Below are 19,951 nucleotides of genomic sequence, written 5' to 3' on the forward strand. Positions count from 1 at the left end.
GTACAGACATAAAGTTCTCTCATAACATCTCCCATCTTATCATGCAACTGGTTGACAAAATGAGGCCCTCGCAGGGCTAGTCACAATCTAGCTCAAAAGTGTATCTCTTTCACCAACAGAAGTTGGTCCAGTAAAAGATATTAGCTCCCTATGACCTTTTGGGTGCAATCCACACCAGAGAGGGGCTGTGTCACCCCTGCCCTGAACCTTGGGTGCCTTACAATGCCTTGCTGCTGTAGCTCCCACCGGGGCTGCTCACAAACAGCCTTCCATTACACTCTGAGTGTCTATGTATAGCTGTAGCATGCCAGCATGCTCCAGTCACACTCTGGCTTCTACCAACCTTGGTTATCACATGCAGGATAACCCCAACACACTCTCAGACACGGATTTTCCCTCCAGAAATGTGTATTCTGTATTACGCTGTCCAACCCTCTCCTGGACAGTTCAGATAACAAAGGTCCATTGTCCCTGTAAGGGAATAATTTACAACAACTTGCCATCTTAAATGGAGTTACTCACGCAGTTCACAACACTGGATTAATTTTGATTAAGGAACAAAAAAAGGTTTATTTAACTACAAAGAAATAGGTTTTAAGTGAGTACAAGTATTAAGGCATTAAAAGCAGAAATGGTTATAAGAAAAATAAAGATAAAATGCTTGCTACTCTAAAACTTTACAAACTAAGCTTGGTTTAAGGTAAAATTCTTACCATATGCTTCCAAAAGCATTACTAACCAATCTTCCAGGCAGGTTCCCTCCCAAAGTTAAAGAACTGGATTTTTTTGTCTTCTTGGGTTTAAACGGGACAAACATAGCTACAATAACACTACAAAAAGCACTAGGGGGCAGACCTGACCGCTGGGAGGTCTCAAGCCTCCAGAACATGGCGGGGAGCTGCCCCAGCAGGTTCTGAAGTCTGTGCTCTGGGTCCCCTCAACTTCATGTGCAATCCTCAAAACCTGCTCATCACCTCTTCTGATTTTAAGGGATCTCACTCCTGACATCTAGGGGTGAAATCCTGCCTCCACTGAAATCAATGGGGGTTTTGCCAATGACTTCAATGGAGCCAGGATTTCACCCCTAGATCCTAAGTCTGTTCTTTGGGTCCCCAAACCTAGAACACAGTAATGAATAACTGTTAGTGCTCTGTTTCTTCATGACCTGCTGGCTGGAATCCTCCAGGGACAGGGCAGGGTGAATGTGGCACAGACCCTTTAAATCCAGCCAGTCTCCGAAGCCAGTTGGCCTTATTTTCACTATGCTCTGGTTCTGGCTCAGAAGCCAACTGAAGCCAAATGACTTTGAAGCCAACTGACTTTGGAGAACCTGGAGCAGGGCCTGTGAAGCCTGCTGGTTAGCTATGGAGAAGTTGCTTATAGCTTCTTATTGATCCATGGGGGTTGGGGAACCTGGAACACTGTGAAGAGGGACAGTGCAATCCCAGGTAACCTGGGGCCAGAGGCACAGACATGGCACAGAGCTCTGTGTCTTAGCCCTGCCCTCATTCAAAGAGGTGGTGGCAGGGGAGCTCTCTTCTCTCCAAACAGACTGAGAGAGTGGTGTGGGGGCCCTCATCCCACCCCCACACACACACCAGGAGTGGCAACAGAAGTTCATTCTTTTCCCTAAAGAGATGGTGGTGGCAACAAGGGGTTCTTCTAGTATTTACCCCAGCAGTTTAGCTATAGCTGCTTGGGTTTTGGGGCCCCTTGACTTCCTGCCCCACAGAACCCTCTGCTTGCGTGGTGTTGTCAGGGTACCCCAGAGAAGTGGGTCTTAGAGTAAATATCCCATTCAGATGCATGGGGCAGTTCACACCTCTTAGAGCAATTGTTTTAGACTGAGGCAGACATCACTGTATTTGTGACACTTGCGTTACATTTTCAAGTTGTCCTTAGTAATCATGAAGACTACATTTAAAAAAAAAAAGAAAGCTGAGTGTCTGATGTAATCACATGACTCCAGGAGCTGGGGCTCTAGGCGCAAATCTTAGGTGCCTATGCCTTAATCTGGCCCTGCCAGGGAATGTAACCAAGCTTCATTTAACCAGAACTTCAGGTTAAAAGTGAGGTAGTATGTTTTATCAACTGAGTTTAGTCCAAAAGATAACCAGAAAAGCCTACAGGAACAGTTACTGAAATTGCCCCTTTCCCCGCAAGTTAGTATTTGCCAAATGGACAAAATAAATAGGGAGAAAGTATTTTCAAATGTCTAAATAAGTTTTTCTACCACCACCCTCCATCACCAGCACCACCAACCTCTTTCTAATGCACCTCGTAACAAAGTATTTTGAGTGTTCCAGTATTTGTCCCTCAGCGGATAGTTCAAATGATATTTAGTGTAGTTTACAGCGAAGATACACTAGTTGCTATTTTACTAAGAGCTGTATAAATACCATTATGTGGTATGTGACAGGTCAAGAGGACACAAAGGGAAACTACTTCTATGATAAAATTCAACACAGATGTCATCAAGCTCATAAATGTGAGGAATGGCCTTGGAGGCATGATAATGAGTGGACGCCAAAATGTTGGGGTCATTCAAGAAACAATTAATTGACATTCTAGAGAGAGTTAAATAGTAAAAAAGAGAGGAACCCCGTGGAACTGAATCATTTTTAAGGAAAGCTGTGAGAAATTTATACAACTCACCTGGTGAGAAAGTGCTTGGTCAAAAAATAGATCTGAGGCCCAGATTTGTAAAGGTATTTAGGGATTGCTGCTGTGCTCAGTGTTGCAATGCCTAACTGATTGAGGATCCTAAAACTCATTTTCAAAAGTGATTTAGGCACTTAAGAGTCTAAATCTCATTGACATTGATGGGATATAGGCTCCTAAGTGCCTACATTGCTTTTGAAAATGAGTTTTAGGATCCTCCGGCATTGCAGTGCTGAGTTTAGCAACTCCTAAACACCTTTAAAAGTCTTGGCGCTCGCTCTTATAAAGAGTTTATTAAAGTCACCGGAGAATATAACTGGGAATAGAAAATAAATCCATGTGAGATAACATGCACGTATTGGAAACTAGTCCAAGAGTAACTAAAGGGGAATGATAATGCCAGTTGTCATTTGCATTATGATGAAGCAGTAGAAGGAGGGGAGGCTTCACAAACGATCTGATAGCAGAGTTTAATAATTATTGATATAGACCATGCTTGTTCACTTGATATGTTAGTAATACCAGGAAGGCTCAAAGGTATTCCACCCACTGAAATGTTATGATATCCCTACTCTACTCTACTCCCATGTCTGGTACAACTGGTTGAAAAGCAGGAGACATTTTTCATTAAAATTTCAATGAAATATTTTCCAATCTTTTCCCACAAAATTCTAAATGGAAAGAACTCACTTTGCTGAGGGGAAGAAACCCCTGGGGAGAGCTCGCGAGAGAGACATATATTGCTTTTCTAATATTTGCTTGTGTATGTGTGTTTGACCCTCACCAGAGCATATAAACAATTGAAAAAACAAAGTTTTAACATTTCAAAAGTGTCCATTTGGACTCAGGGACAAATACTATGTTACACCAATGCAAATCCAGGGCAAATCACGAAGTTACCATAGGGCTGCAGTGGAGTTGCTCAGGATTTAATCCTTTTCAATTTAGGGCAGAATTTGGCCTTCAGTCCACAATGTAGAGAATAAATAACAATAAAGGAATAGGATAATAAAGAAATAAAAGGCTAATAAACAATCAGGCTGCACTGTGTAAATGCTCAGCGAGGGCCTCATTTTAGAATAAAAGAACTTCTATTTCTGAAAGTATGTAAACAACTAGCTCCTTCACTGCATGCACACTCAGTCACAATTAGCTGTCTCGGGGATTGGTCCACTTTCCATTGAAGTCCCCTTGACTTCACTGGGCTGTGGATCAGGCCGTAAATGTTGCCATATGCACCTGCAGTTCTTTGTGCTATGCCTTACACAATTGTAGGTGTCAAATTAGAGGCTGAGTTGACACCCCTTTAAAAACATAGCTGTAAGAGATCATAGAATAAAACAAAGATCTTAATCAAATGCAGAACTTTAAAAATCTTATGTTATTCCCTGGTTTTATATTTCAGAGGCTTAGCCAAGGACAACATCAGATAGATGAGGGGCAAGACAAAACGTAGACCAAAAATTAGGAACGGAGTTAAAGTACTTTACACAGTATAACTCCATTGACTTCACTGGATTTACCATTGATTTGTACTAGTGTAAGTGAGATCAGAATCAGGCCCTGAACATGGAAATATACCCAGTAGCTCCAGAGCTACCGTAACTACTTAATTGCAGAAAGTTTTTCTTAAACAAGAGTAGCAATTCAGAGTATTTGTGCTGTGAAAGAAAAATAGATTTTTCATCTGCGTGCATGAACAATAACCCATTCCTTTTGGAATTGTATGTTTCCATAGGGAAAAACTGATTTCTTCTAAGTAACTGTGGGCTTGGAATCATTTGACATGGGGAATTTTACATACATTTGATGGAGAGTATCATTAAAATCATGTGATGGTCTATTAGCATTGCCACCTACTATCACAAAGAGGCAAGTAATTCACCCCAGAGATAACTTTTAAAAGTGAATGTAGAATGTTAATGTCTGCTGATCCAACTTAGAAGTCTGTCGTGGTCAATTAAAAAAAAATATAGGATCTAGTGAAGCTTCCCAACCACCATTCCTGGGAACAACAAAGTAAGCATGCAAGCCAGACTGTTCTTTGTTGTTTATTTTTATATAGTGGCTGGATGAAATTATTTCTTCTTTTTATAGGAGAAGCAAAGTCTGGCATATGGTGTCATTTACAATTCATATGCCTTTCATTTTCTCCTCCATTTATCCATCTTTAAAGCAACGTTTGTTATGGTGTAAAGGATTGTAGCCTTATTTAAGAAATTCATAGGATGATATGGGACTGTAGGGTGACATTGCTATCAGCTTTGGAAACAATATGGTTCATGAAGTTTGACGGGATAAAGCTCATTTTCTAGTGACAATAAAGTTTGATTCTAATAATTCTCCCTTAGCAAGACATGCAGCAGCACTTACAGCAGGGCATCTCCATTGCTCATAGCTTGTTCAGAATTATTTGAGAAATCATTAACAGATTATGCCTGCCCAGTTACAGAATGTCTTTACATTAGCTACCTCTAAGTTGGAGTGATAGTAAGGTGACACTGTATTTTTGAAGCTTTTAAGGCTGTAGACCCTGACTCTATTCAATATCCTTGAGCATTGCTCTGATACTTACCTATGCTTACATACGACCTGTCTTTTAGAGATTCTACTATTGCATCTTAGTGCAGGAGGTGATTATGCCTTTGCTTGGTGAGCCTTGGTAGTAGAACCTGATCCTCCCATGTAACTGCAGTGGGAGCAGAGGTAGGCCAGCATGGCATGCTTTTGCAAATCCCACCCTTCGTGTGTTTTTAGAAAGGTATTTGGATTGTGCTGCATCACATTCTCAGCACCTGGTTGAGGAGGGTGTATAGAAATAAAAATATTATTATGATCATCTGGTGACCTGTATAATATTTTGATACCTCACCATAGAGAGTTGAAAAGTAATTCAGTAATAAAGAATATGGTGCCACCAAAATCTTCCTGCAAACATGTTCTATATACTTCCTTGGATATTTCTACATCTCTTTTCTTCTGAAAACAGTCTGGGCCAAATTCAGCTCTGGGGTAAGTGGGGCCAACTCCAGCAGTGTCAGTAATGTATTCAATAATTTTGCCAAGATTTTACACAATTGTTAATGTTATTGTTGTTTGACTGGAGGAGCCAGAAGAACAGCCCGCCTGTCTTCCAGCCATGCACAGTATGTAGGCTCAGTGAAGTATTTCATGTTGGTTACATCTTTCCTGCTTGTTAAGAATGGCTTCATGTCAAAAGGTCACATTGTTACTGCAGTGAGCCTAGGCTTACAGAAGAGAGATAATGAAGCCTGCCCCCCCAAGGATATCCCAAGAGATGAGTATTTTGTTTTGTCCATTAAGACTAGTACCAGCTATCCTGAAAGTCCCAGGAGCCTGGTATTGGCAGGCTAGTTGAGTTTGAGCCAAGCTATTGATTTGTGGACTTCTGAGTTATAATGAACCATGTTTTTAACAAAGTCACTGTTGGTTTACATCTGACAAATAGAACCAAATGTTTCCCTGAAAGAAACACTATGGTAACATTTCCATTGAGAGCATGATCCAATGTCTATTCAAGCCAATGGAAAGACTCCCATTGAGTTCAGTGGGCTATGGATTATGTCCCAAGTGGGGAGGGGTGAAAACAAACCAAATGTAGTTTACTCAGCGTCTGCTCTTATTTCAGAATTCTGTAGAGCCTTGTTAGTTCACATTCCTCTAATCCACAAACCTGATCGCTCCATCAAATACCCCACTCCAAAATTCCAATGTATAGGGGGTTTGCTATATATAATTTTATTAGCACATAGTTGACATGGTAATGGGCATACCATTGATACATATATTAGAGAGATAACAGTAGGTGAGATTAAGTCTTCTCCTACATCTCTGCAAAGATTTGATAGCCAAATCTCTAGTGAGGTTCCTTATTGCTAAGACTTCATTACTTTTACAAAATGGTCTCCAGAACATTTATTACTATATCAGGAGTTATTGCCTACATAAAAAAACTAAACTGCCTATATCAAAACAAATGAAAAATTACATTTTGTGATGCAGTTTCCTTGGTTAATTCTGTTAAATATGTTTGTTTTCATAAGCAATAATTTGCAATATTTGGAAATTCTCAATAGGCCTTCCAGTCATGAATGTGAATTAGCAAGATTCTGCTATATTTGGCAACACTGCATTTTAACTCCCATCTGTGACATTCCATAAACCTAGCTGTTTTGCATTTAATAATTTATCCACTTAGACACTCATTTATAAAAAAGAGGTCATCAAAAAATTCAAATTATGATATAATGTTTAAATGTGTGAATAGAGTTAAAAATACTGACACTCCCCTCTTTAACCCTGTGGGAGGGTTCTGATTGTTATTAAGAAATCTATAAATATTACACATAAGAGGCTAAAGTATGGCATAGGTGTGTTTTGACCCTGTAAAATGTGGTAACTCATCCCTCTGAATTACGGTGCATACTGCTCCCATGATTTTGTTGTCTTGATAATTTTGTGGCCCTGTTGGCAGCCTCGCACCAAAAGAGAAGGCAGGAAACTTGGTTATAACAAAATAACAGCAAGGGCACATACCGACTGTTCACATGATACACCTAATAGTATTCCAGAATAGTAGTAAGCGACAAAGAGTCCTGTGGCACCTTATAGACTAACAGACATATTGGAGCATAAGCTTTCGTGGGTAAATACCCACTTCGTCGGATGCATCAGAATAGTAGTGATATCCATATCTTTGAAGAGGGAAGACATAGTAATGGTTTAGCTGTACCACTCTGTTCATTAAGGGTAAAATTCACCTCCTGCACCCAGAACTGTTCAGGGGAGACACTCCCCCTCATACACTCTCTCTCTAGGACTGCTATGACCTCCCCTTCCCCCTGACCATCAGGCTTTGGGGAGAAAAACTGCAGAGATGAGCCAGCCACAGACTCCAGCTGGTAGGAACAGGAGTGGTCAAGGAAAGGAGCACTGGGCATTCAGAGAACTTCCTGTAGTGTTGACTGAACATTCTTCATCCTGTGCTGATGGGTTGTTTGCTCCAACCCACCTCCTTCCCTCACTGTCTTTTGACCTCTGCTTCATTGCACACCTGTCTGTTTTACCTTCTTCTTCCCTGCCCTGACCCCTTCACCTCCCTTTTCTTCCTTTTTCAACTTATCCCCACCTAAGAACGAACACACACACACACACACACACAGAACAATGGAACTAACATACCACTTGCTGCCATCACACAGTTCACTTTGCTCGTGTGGTCTACCCCTTCCCCCACCCTATGTCTGTCTGGTCTATTCAGATTGTAACCTCTTCAGGGCAAGGACCATCTACTACTCTGGGTTTGTACAATGGGCCCCCATTCTTGGTTGGCCCTTAGACACTGCTGTAGTAAACATGATTAATAATAATAAATTCAGTTCCCTCACTGCTGCATAAAAACAAAGCTCAAAATGTTCAAACTACAGTGGCTGAAGGGATGCACCTAATTCCATATGCACCAAATTTGAGGAAAAAAATCAATGAAAAAAAATGAAAAAGATGAAAAAAAAAATACAAATAAAATAATGAAGATGTCATTATTTCAATTCCCATGTGCGTAGAGGGAATATGAATTATAATTCATTTCTCTACATTTCTGAGAATTTATTAATATGTCAGCTCTTTTATTTACAGCAAAAATAAATAATATTTTAGCGAATTTTCTTTCCAATTTGTGACGTAGGGTCAAGATGACCCACTCTGCCATTTTGATAAGCAATAACTCAGCCACAATGAAACACATCCACCAGCGGCAAGAGCTGCAATGCTAGTGACGCCTAACTCAAATATACATCAAGGCTGCATAGCCGGAAATTCATGTAGAGTGGCGATATCACGCGTTGATACATGTCAGTCATTTTAACACATATCGCAGGTAGATGGTTAAGAATCGAGCGAATATTGTGGAAAATTGTGTTTCTTGGTGCCAAAGAATAAAGAATAACATCTTTCAGCATTATAAATCCAAAATGTGAGTATCTTTAAGCGTTATTAAACCTTAGCGTTATTATCGGGGCTGTATAATTATGAACTTTTCTTTGTTATAACTGATTCACATGTAATAAATAAGGTCCATAAAAGAAAAGTAACAGTGTTAACGCTTAATAGACTACAAAAGTGATGATGTCACACTCCAAGCGGGTAACCGTGAGGAAGGGGATTATTTCTAAACAACTGGTGTCAGGTTATAACATCGAAAAAGGTCATTTTGTTTCCATGTAAATGCTGTAACTAACTGTTTTAATAGGTAAGTGAGTGTATGTTACTAATCATTGAGCCTTTAAGCAGTGAAAAGATGCGTTGGGATGGCTGCAATGTGGTTTAAATCGCCAACCATGTGGTGGGTGTGTCAGCCATCCATAACGCTATAATGCTTGCAGTCGGGAGCACAGTTAGTACATAACAATATTCAAATGTCCCATGGCAGAAAGAGGAAAAAGAAAACCCTCAGGAGCTGAGTATCATAAACAAAAGGCTGAGAAGGAAAAGGACCAAGCAAAACAGCAGGGATCCTTCCTGAAATATCTTCTCTTAAAATGAAAAATTATATACTCCGGGTAATGGAATCTCTTTAAAATTTGTTGAATACCTCGCTTTGTTTGATCCAGTCATGAAGGAGCATCTACGTAAAATAACTGATCATGAAACCCAGGTTCATTACTTAGGAAAAAATATGCAGAATGAACTGATTCAAATCATAGCAAATGCCATTAAAAAGAAAATTGTAGAAGCTGCCGATTCTGCAAAATACTTTTCAATAATACTGGACTGTACACCAGATGTGAGTCATGTTGAACAAATGACGATGATCATTCATTTTGTGGATATGGAAAAGTCTGCATATGAAGAGAATGTTGAAGTGCTCTTAAAGGAACATTTTTTGGGTTTCGTACCACTGAAGGAGATGACTGGAGCATTTATGACTGAAACTATTATACAAGAGCTTGAAACAATGTCATTATCTATTGAAAACTTACATGGCCAAGGCTATGATAATTGGAGTAATATGAAGGGTAAAGACAATGGTGGGCAAAGGAGAATGTTGGAAATCAATCCTAGGGCCTTTTTCGTTCCTTGCAGTGTGCATTCTCTGAATTTGGTTGTCAATGATGCTGCTAGATGCTGTTTGGAGGCAAGCAGTTTCTTTGACCTGGTGCAACGTGTTTACGTGTTTTTCTCAGGCTCAACACGCCGTTGGGAGATTCTGACTCGCCGTGTGAATTCTCTAACTGTGAAACCACTTAGACAAGATGGGAGAGTCGCACTGATGCTTTGAAGCCTCTTTACTATGAACTTGGAAACATTTATGATGCCCTAATTGAAATTTCTGATGATACTACCTTTACTGGATCATCTGGCAATATGGCACATTCAGATGCAGAAGCTCTTGCAAATGGCCTTTCCAAATTCAAATTTGTGACTTCACTCATTTTGTGGTATAATAATATCCTTTTCGAGATTAACCTCACTAGTAAGCAGCTTCAGGAAAATAATTTGAACATACATTCTGCTATTCAAAAACTTCAGCAAACTAAAAATATTCTGGAGGAATTCAGAAGTGATGAAGGGTTTGAAAGAATACTGGTAGATTCTCTTGAGCTTGCTGAAGAAATAGACTTTCCGACAGAATTTGAACCAGAGGCAGTTCGCATTTGGCAAAAGAAACAGCAGTTTTCGTATGAAGGATGAGACACATGCATTCAGAACCCAAAACGAAGGTTCAAAGTGAATTTCTACTTCACAGTCCTTGATACTGCTAGTCACTCGGTTGACAAAAGATTTCAACAGATTCAGCAGCTAGAGTCAGTATATGCTTTCTATATGATATCCACAGCTTGCAAAAGAAAACAGCAAAACAGATAAGAGAATTTTGTTTAAAACTGGAGTCGGCATTGACTCATGAAAATTCAAAAGACATTGATGCTACAGATTTGTGTAGTGAGATTCAGGCTTTTTCAAGACGACTTAAGAAACATTCCACTCCTGAAGAAGTACTGAAGTTTGTTAGTGAAAATAAACTCTCAGACAGTTTTCCAAACATTTTTATAGTGCTACGCATTCTTTTAACTTTGCCAGTTTCCGTAGCTAGTGGGGAACGCTGCTTCTCAAAGTTAAAATTGATAAAAACATATCGGCATTCAACAATGGTGCAAGAGAGACTTGTTGGACTTGCCAGAATGTCCATAGAGCATGAAATAGCTGGAAAACTAGATCTAAAAGAACTAGTGACTGAATTTTCAATACTTAAAGGAAGAAAAGTCATGTTTTAAGAGCACAGAGTGTTTTGTAAATACAGGTTAAAGTTCACTGAAGAGTTCTCTTATTTCTTTCTATATTGGATGTGGTGGTAATGGCAGTTAAAGCAGGATAGCGTAATGGATGATTTTGGATTTGTAATAATAAAAATTATAATTAACATTTTTAATGCATTTTTATTTGAAATTGGACTGAAATATCATCTAGCTGTCATGTACAAATCTATTCTGAAAATTTCATGTGTCTATTTTATCTGATCTCAGAAACATTGGTTGGACAGACTGACAAACCGCATAATTAAGCCTCTGTTTTAAAAAAAATGCTTAAAAACATTAAAAGGAAAAAAGGAGCAAAATGTTTCCCAGTTTACCAAAAACCTCAGGCTAGATATGCCCTTGGGGTTTGGGGGTGGGAGCGCTGATTGCATGCTTCGCCTAGGGCGCCAGTTGCTGGCAGCTAGTCTAGGGCCGCCCCTGCTTCCCCACAGCTGCTGGAAGGGCTGCAGAGCTGCAATGTCACCTGTCCACTGCTGCTACACTAGCCTATGAGCTGGAATAACAGCTGCAGCTCCTCTGTGACCCCCATTGGTAGGGGGTTAGAAAGTGGATCCATTTAGGATTGGATCTCATTACCTGCTTTCAATGGGCTCCCTCCATGTCAGGATAGTTTGGCAGGTGCAAATTATTCTACTGTTAGTTACCCCCATGTAACTCCACTGAAATCAACTGCAGACAGAATTCATCACTAATGATATGACAGTGTCATTATTAGGACAATCATTTTTATCAGTGGTGTGAAATCAATGAGATTCACAGGTATGTTTGAGGGCAGAATTAGGTCCTATGTTTTTAAGAGTGATAACTTCATGCTAACTGATGCTTTAAATCCAAATTTATTATTGCACAGAGTTTATTCAACTCTGTGCTTGAAAATTTTAATGACGATGTAAATTTCTAACCCTTTTGTTCTATTAAATAGAAACTCGAGCTGCACAGACTTCTAAATAAACCCATTTTAAGTATTCTGGGATTTCTTTTGCTGAACGTGAGTCAGATTACTTAAAACTTTCTCTAAACCAGTTTCTTCCCATGTGCTGAGTTTTGAAATATGTTTTTCTTACTCAGAGTACAATTATTCAGGAGAAAGTACATGTGCAATTTTGTAAAACCACAAATATTCACAGGCTCCACTGTGAGCTCTGCTGTTGGTTTATAAGTATGCTGTAATAAATGGTTGTTTAGTAGCTTTGTAGGACTGGCCTAAATTCAACTGAAAAACATTTCCCTGAGAGGTTTGCTGGTGGGAATGTGGTTGAGGACATATCAAGAGGAAGTGTGGTTTTTACCTTTGCAGATATATTGCATGCTATTTCTAATCCAGTGTTGTCATAGATATTTAATGTTTCTAATCCTTTTGACATAGATATTGAGCTGAAAGCTGTTTCCAAAAATGATTAATCAAGTTCTAAGAAATTCACTACTGACACACAATTATTTTACCAGATACAGTATGTGGTTCAAAGTAAGAGAGACACTGTCAGTGTCATCTTGGGCAAAGCATGACCGTGTTAAACCCCTGATTTTTTCTTCTTCAGGACAGAAAATGATGCTGAAGCAGAATCTCCTGTACAGTTGGATGATTTAAAATCTGTTATGAATGAAAATGAAGAGGATGAAAAGCTTCAAGTTAAAATACAGGCTTTTGAAGAAAAAATAAATATTGACAACAGTACTCCTGGCTCTGTGCGTAGATATAGTTTAGGCCAGGTTTCTAAAGAAGAAAGGAAGGATATGAGATTTAACAGGTATGATTCTGTAAAATGCAAGACTGACTTTCATGCCTATCAGTCTTGCAATAAATCTTTATCCAAACATTAAGGGAATAGTTCAATTATAGTATACCTGTGGGCACCATGAGTCTAATTCTAACCAGATTTCTTGTCAGGGCATCTCAGAGCTGGATAAGATCTTTCTAAATTATGTATTTAACCTGCCCTAACATGACCATAGAGAAGGAAGAGGAACATGTTTGTTTACAGAACACTCTAGAACAGTGGTTCTCCACCAGGAGGATGCATATCCCTGAGGGTACGCAGAGGTATTCCAGGGAGTACATCAACTCATCTAGATATTTGTCTAGTTTTACAAAAGGCTAGATGAAAAACACTAGCAAAGTCAGTACAAACTAAAATTTCATACAGACAATGACTTGTTTATACTGCTCTATATACTATATCAGTGTTTCTCAATCTGGGGGGTTGCAATTTATTTTATAATTTATATGGTAAAAATGAGAAATGAGAAAGTCAGCAATTTTTCAGAAGTAGTGTGCTGTGACACTTTTGTATTTTTATGTCTGATTTTTAAGCAAGTGAGGTGAAATTTGGGGTACACAAGACAAATCCACCTCTTGAAAGGGGTACAGTAGTCTGGAAAGGTTGAGAACTACTGATCTAGAAATGAAGATTCAAAGACCTCACCTGGATACTAATAATAGCAACTCTAACGTTAGTTTAGGTAATATATTTGTATCAATATTTTGGGTCAGATTATGCCCTCAATTACTCTAGATTGATACTTTGTGTCAAGTTAAATTTGATTCTGCCTAGACCCGTTGTGTGTTGCGACCAGGGCCAGCCCAAAGAACTTGCAACTAGGACATGCAGGCCTCACCAATTCTAGTGGGATGTTTACTGCTCATGCTGCAATGTTGCATGGGTGGAGCATGACCCGTTTTATACTGACTTAGAGTTCTGTGGCGATAACTTGAGCCTTTTGGGAATTTGGACATCTCCTCTGCTGGGGCTGTCATAGCTTCCACCCTCCTCCTCTTTAACAGGGAACCTATGTCCACTTTTCTCCTAATTCTTTCCAGAGACACATTCCCCAGTTGTGTACGCATTTCCTGTTCCCCAGCTCCCCTTTGAGATTAAAGTTTCCCATGTTGTGAAAGGAGTGGTGGGGAAGGATGCTCATTGAGGGCTTGATTCCCCATTGCCTTCCACCTTTGCACTCATATACAACTGTTCAATGTGAGTGTAAAATGCTGCCAAATCAGAATTCTTCACTCACACCAGTAGTAGCATTTTATACCTCATTTACTCTGGTGCAAATGACTACACAGGAGAGTGGAGAACCAATTCCTGAATGTTGGGGCTTGTGGCGAAAGTGGCCCAGCTGAAGGACTTTGGAGAGAACTCTGGATTTGCTTGAATCACTGGATGGTATTATTTTATAATGTGATTGACAGACTGGATACTGAGATGTTATAGTGATGAGTAATAGATATACTGGTGCATTCTCTAGTATGCAGACAGACCCAGACCAGTGAGGTACAAGAGTCTAGTAGAGGGCAAATATACTGGTCACTGGATGAGTAGTTTTCTGTTCCCTGAGTGACCAGAGCAGGGGCTGTACTACAGTAATCAGGAACCTGCTAGAACCAGTTAAGGCGGGCAGGCTAATTAGGACACCTGGAGCCAACTAAGAAGCAGCTGCTAGAATCAATTAAGGCAGGCTAATGAGGGCACCTGCATTTTAAAAAGGAGCTCACACCAGTTTGTGGTGCGAGTGTGAGGAACTGGGAGCAAGAGGCGCAAGGAGCTGAGACTGAGAGGGTGTGCTGCTGGAGGACTGAGGAGCACAAGCGTTATCAGACACCAGGAGGAAGGTCCTGTGGTGAGAATAAGGAAGGTGTTTGGAGGAGGCCATGGGGAAGTAGCCCAGGGAGTTGTAGCTGTCATGCAGCTGTTACAGGAGGCACTATAGACAGCTGCAGTCCACAGGGCCCTGGGCTGGAACCCGGAGTAGAGGGTGGGCCCGGGTTCCCCCCAAACCTCCCAATTGACCTGGACTGTGGGTTCTTCCAGAGGGGAAGGTCTCTGGGCTGTTCTCCAACCCACATGGTGAATCTCTGAGGCAAGAAAATCCGCCAATAAGCACAGGACCTACCAAGATAGAGGAGGAACTTTGTCACAATATGTTGTGAGATATAGATATTGTTGTCTGACTTCTTTTATTACTACAGTTGTGGTTTGATTTGGGTTCTGAGTACCTGTTTGTGAAATACAGGTTTATTAAAAGCTATTTGTATTTGCCAACCAATAGGATATTTAGGCCCAAATTCTGCTCTGAGTTGCACCAAAGCAGCTGCATATATGTAATTGAGAGCAGAATTTGGCCAGAAATCTTGTTATCTGATTCTTCAGCATGGTGTAGTCCATCTTACCTCTATCACAAACCATTTGTCTTTCTCTTTATTTACATTGCAGGTCCAAAAGTCTAGCTTTACATGCAATCCGTACAAAGGGGATGAATTCAGACAATGGACAAGACATGGACAATGGAGATATAGCAGCTGGCATCTCTTTCACAGAAATTTATCTTAGCCAAGAAAATGACAAATTGCCTCTTAGTCCAGACACTGAAGAATCACAGCTGGAAAATTCTTCAGTTTCACACCCAAGTATCAAATGTACAGAATCAGAAAATTTGCCAGGATCTGTTAAAGAAAACTGCCATGAAGGAAGTACAGAGACAATAAAAAATCCTGTGGAATATCAGGATAAGCTTTACTTGCACTTAAAGGAAAATCTTAGTAAAGTGAAAGCATATGTCATGGAGATTGGGAAGAAAATTCCTAGCCCAGATCAGTGTATTATTGAAGGTAAGAGCTCTGAACCTTTCAAATTATGGAAAACTTAAAGGAACAGTTTAAAACAAGAACAAAACCCTTCAATACTCATGCAAACTGTTAAGTAAGATTCTCTAAGCATGAGCTCTTATGTTGGATGAAACACGTTTTTACACAATGAAGTTGTTATAAACGACAGCATTTTGAGCCCTCTTTCATAGGTTTTGTCCTTTCCTTCAGCAATATTGTGCATCCTTCAGAGGCCCCAAGCTGGTAGTCCTTGCACACCCAAAACTCCCTTTGAAGTTTATGCAATATTATGCAAAGAATGCTGGATTGGACTCAGGGTCAGTGTTTGATTCTCTTCTTACATCAGGATAAATCAGTGTAGCTAATAGAGTTGCATCAGGGTAGGTCAGAAAAGAATCAGATCCAGAATCTCAAATAAAGGTGTTGTGTTCTGCTACGCTCTGATTCAAAGCCCACTAGAAGTCAGTCAAAAGATTCCCAGTGGGATTTGAATTGGGCCCCTATTTACCATTGCATCAGAACTCTATAATGATTCTCAGTTTCATCATGCAGAGTCAGTGGATAGTGTTGGGATCCTCCCCTACCCCCCTGAGACCTCTTTCTACTTGGCTTCCCAAACACTCAGTTCAACTCCACATTTTATCATTCGGGTATTTTTATTTGGCATACAGCAAAGCAACAGTGAGTGGACCAGAGAACTAGATAAATTCATGGAAGATAGGTCCATCAATGACTGTTAGTCAGGATGGGCAGGGATGGTGTCCCTAGCTGGGAATGGGCGACAGAGGATGGATCACTTGATTACCTGTCCTGTTCTGTTCATTACTTCTGAAGCACCTGGCATTGGCCACTGTCGGAAGACAGGATACTGGGCTAGATGAACCTTTGGTGTAACTCAGTATGGCTGTTCTTATGACTCAAACGCAGGGGTGAATGCAGGATACATCACAGAACCAAAGTTACACTGCAATGCTCTTCCTTTATATATGTTTACACAGATCATTGCATTTACTATACATTGCATCACACGTTTTGGGATTGACTTGGTTACTTTGTAGGAACCAATCCCTGTACTGCATGTTCTGTCCACACACTTTCCATGCATGACTTACTCTTTAGCTCATCTTTGGATTCTAGACTTGTCCATTATTAACTTGTTCTTTGTAAATGGTTCCCTGAATGTTCCCTCCCCTTATCTTAGCTAGTTCAGACATTCTGTCGCTCAGCTTACTGACCCATTTGCCTATCTTAGTTAGCACGGACATTGTGTTTTTAGCCTGCTCATCATTTACCTCCCTCAGCCTGTCTTCTAAGAAGTGAGGCCTTCCTTATGTCCAATTATTCATGTCAAGCCAGGTCTACAGATAATTGTTTTCAAGCACTTGATAGCCAATAATGAAATGGGGCCTGATCCTGTGAGGCCCCTGTGGAGGTGCTCACTACCTTGCAGGATTGATCTCAGTGCATTACTCCTTTTCAAATTAAAATTCTTAAAGGCCAGATTGTGAATAGAGCTGAGTGAACAATTGATTTTTTTTCGGTTCAGTGGCCAAACCGGAGGGGGGTGGGTGGGGAGAAACCCTAACAATTCATTTCAGACCCAAACTGATTTCTTTTCTTTGCTTTTTCATGCTAGAAAAAACCCAACCTCTTATTCAGGCTGAATGAAATGTTTCAAATGTCAATTTGAATTGAAATTTCATGTAGAAACAACTGTATCTAAACAAAACATCAACAGGACTCATTTTGAAAATCTTTCAAGACTTCAAAAAAAAATTCAGTTTTTGTTTGTTTGCCAAAACTATTAGCTGAATTAAGTTCACATTCACTGAATAGTTTCAATGCCCTGAAAAAATATTGATGGTTGGTGTGTGTGGGGTTTTTTTTTTTTTTTTTTTTGGCATGAGTTTACAAATGTCACCCAGCTCTAATTGTGAACATCTTACTCCCATTGCTGAGCAGTTACTTGTGTGAGTAGTCCCACTTACTTCAATAGGTGTATTGATCACCAGTGGGAGTAAGGCGTTAATAGTCAGGCTAAATAATTGTAGAAAATAGCTGAATGATTCAGTTCAATCAATAAATCTGATACGAAAGCTTTCCTTTCCGATCACTTAAAATCTCATTCCATAGTAAGACATAAAGCAGGTCTCAATCGTTGACATTTGTGCATCAAATGCCTTTCCAGCTGTCTTTCTTTATTTTGTGGCCAAGGAGTTGAAAAGCAGTATTGACCAGCAAGCGACACTTTTTGCCAAGTTTGTTTTTTTGCAGAAATTTGAGAAAAATACTCCAAAGTCCAGCTTTGCTGTTTGAAACACTTCTCATTGTCAAAGTTATTCGTATGTCTTACTGTTTCAGTAAATGACAATGGGAGTTTGAGAGAACAATCTGGCTTGGGAGTTTGCCTAAAGAATTAAATGTGAGTCTATATCTTCTTTTAATATAGTGAATATTTTTAAACATTTTGTTCAGTTTCCTCTTAGTGCCATACTAATTAAAAGCCCTATTATAGTGATGTTTTAAGCAAGTCATTATTTCACAACTCATTCAGACTATTGTAATTTCCTGGGAAATCATCAACTAAAGTTCTTGAAGAAACGTGATGAGTAAGGACATATTTGTTGAGTAAGATAGATGACTTATGTGACTCATTCTAAATACATTCACAGAAACTCACTCATGCTCATTACACAGGGGACAACTTGTTAATATTTCAGATATTCCATAAACTGCTCAGTCCAAAATCTGGCAATTATTTGACCTATGTTATTTCCGCATGTCATAACAGGAGATCATTCAAATTTATACATGTTTTATTCTCTATAAAGCTATTTGTGCATTATTCAGATTTTTTTAAAAACATATCTTTGGTTGATTTTGTGTCAGTTAAGCAGGAATTTGTTGAATTTTTGGGGGTGTGTGTGTTAAATATGCAAAATAGGAAAGAAACAACGAGGAGGATAAGAGGATGTTGCAACAAAGCAGTACAATTTATCAATAATGGAGAGTACAACAAGTTCCCAAACAAGAACACTTGATTTGGGTCATGGCCTTTCCTGGGCTTTTTAAATATAACTGTTAATGTATATTATACACACAAATTAACAAAGAACAGTATTAGATGTAAGTAGCACCCAGTAGATTATGGGCTGGATTCTGTCACCCTTACTCAAGGTGAATTAGAAATAAGGCATACATTTTTAACAATGAAGGTAACTAACTATTGAAACAAACTACTAAGGGTGGTGGTGGATTCTCCATTCCTTGATGTCTTCAAATCAAGAGAGGATGCCTTTATGGAAGATAAGCTTTAGCCAAACACAAGTTATTGGGTTCAACAGAGTAACTGGATGAAATTCTATGGTCTATGTCAGACAGGAGGTCAGATGATTTAATAGTCTCTTCTGGTCTTAAAATCTGTAAATAATACCATATACTGTGAAAAGTCCCATTGATTTCAGTGTGGCTGTTTCTGGAGTAAGGTACTATTTGATGTTTGTGAGGGTGGAAACATCTGGCCCTACAGTACTGCAGTTGTACAGAATTTAAATTATGTTTTTGTTGACCACAACATAAAATGTGTGTAAACTTCTTAGGGCAAAATATATCCCGTATAGTACTTTCTTGAACATACAGTGTGTACTCCCTTCCTTTACAAAATCTCAGTCTGGTACTTCCAAAACCTGATCACTTGAATTTTCACTTACGCTGGAAACACATCATTCAAAAGTATCATAAGCAGTGACAGCAGGTGCCCATAACCCATACGGATTTGTTCCAACACTGCTTTATTCCTGCATATCCCTTAATACATTAAACACAAGCTGAACATGATTTCTGCCCAACCCTAATAAATCAGTTCCCTGGTAGAGGGCAGAGCTTCCTGTAGGTCCAGAAGGAACTTCTTGGGAAGGTCTTAGAGAAGCAGTGGTGAAGATCACCACTTAGCAAACTTCCTTATCTAAGCTGTAGTTTTGAATTCTAGAAGTGAGGGCCTGGCTGGCCATCACTACCTCACATATTTGTTGTATATAATCTAGTTGCCTCTGCTGGTGCTGTAGGTAAAGTTCGTCATCTGTGTGAAAAAGCTTTGCAACAATTTTCATTTTGTCTGTCATTTTCCTTAATTTTTTTTAAAAAATCTGTGTCCCTGAGTCCTAAGGCTAAATTCTTGTCCTGGTTATAGGCATGGGACAACCTTGACTTCAGTGGGAATTGCATACAGGGATCCAAATGCAGAATTTATCTCCTAGTATTTAGCAGTTTAAAGGGTTTGTAGAAACATCTACCTTCTTCACCCCTTTCAGCACCTTGAAAATGCCAATCAACACCCCTCCCCACCATCTTT

General features: G+C 39.6%; 1 protein-coding gene across 8 annotated transcripts in view; it reads left to right on the forward strand.

Annotated features, from left to right (window-relative positions):
- VEPH1 (ventricular zone expressed PH domain containing 1) overlaps positions 1–19,951 on the forward strand; it is a 147,631-nt gene that overhangs the window by 69,903 nt on the left and 57,777 nt on the right. For all 8 annotated transcript variants that reach the window (XR_010590589.1, XM_005286984.5, XM_024102548.3 and 5 more), the window contains 2 exons: positions 12,533–12,742; positions 15,209–15,603. Coding sequence is in view for 7 of the 8 variants with exons in the window: in XM_005286984.5 (XP_005287041.1) it covers positions 12,533–12,742; positions 15,209–15,603 (605 nt within the window). In the remaining variant the exon portion in view is untranslated. The remainder of the gene's footprint in view (positions 1–12,532; positions 12,743–15,208; positions 15,604–19,951) is intronic.

The sequence above is a fragment of the Chrysemys picta genome, chromosome 9, assembly GCF_011386835.1.
Source record: "Chrysemys picta bellii isolate R12L10 chromosome 9, ASM1138683v2, whole genome shotgun sequence".
Taxonomy (NCBI): Eukaryota; Metazoa; Chordata; order Testudines; family Emydidae; genus Chrysemys; species Chrysemys picta.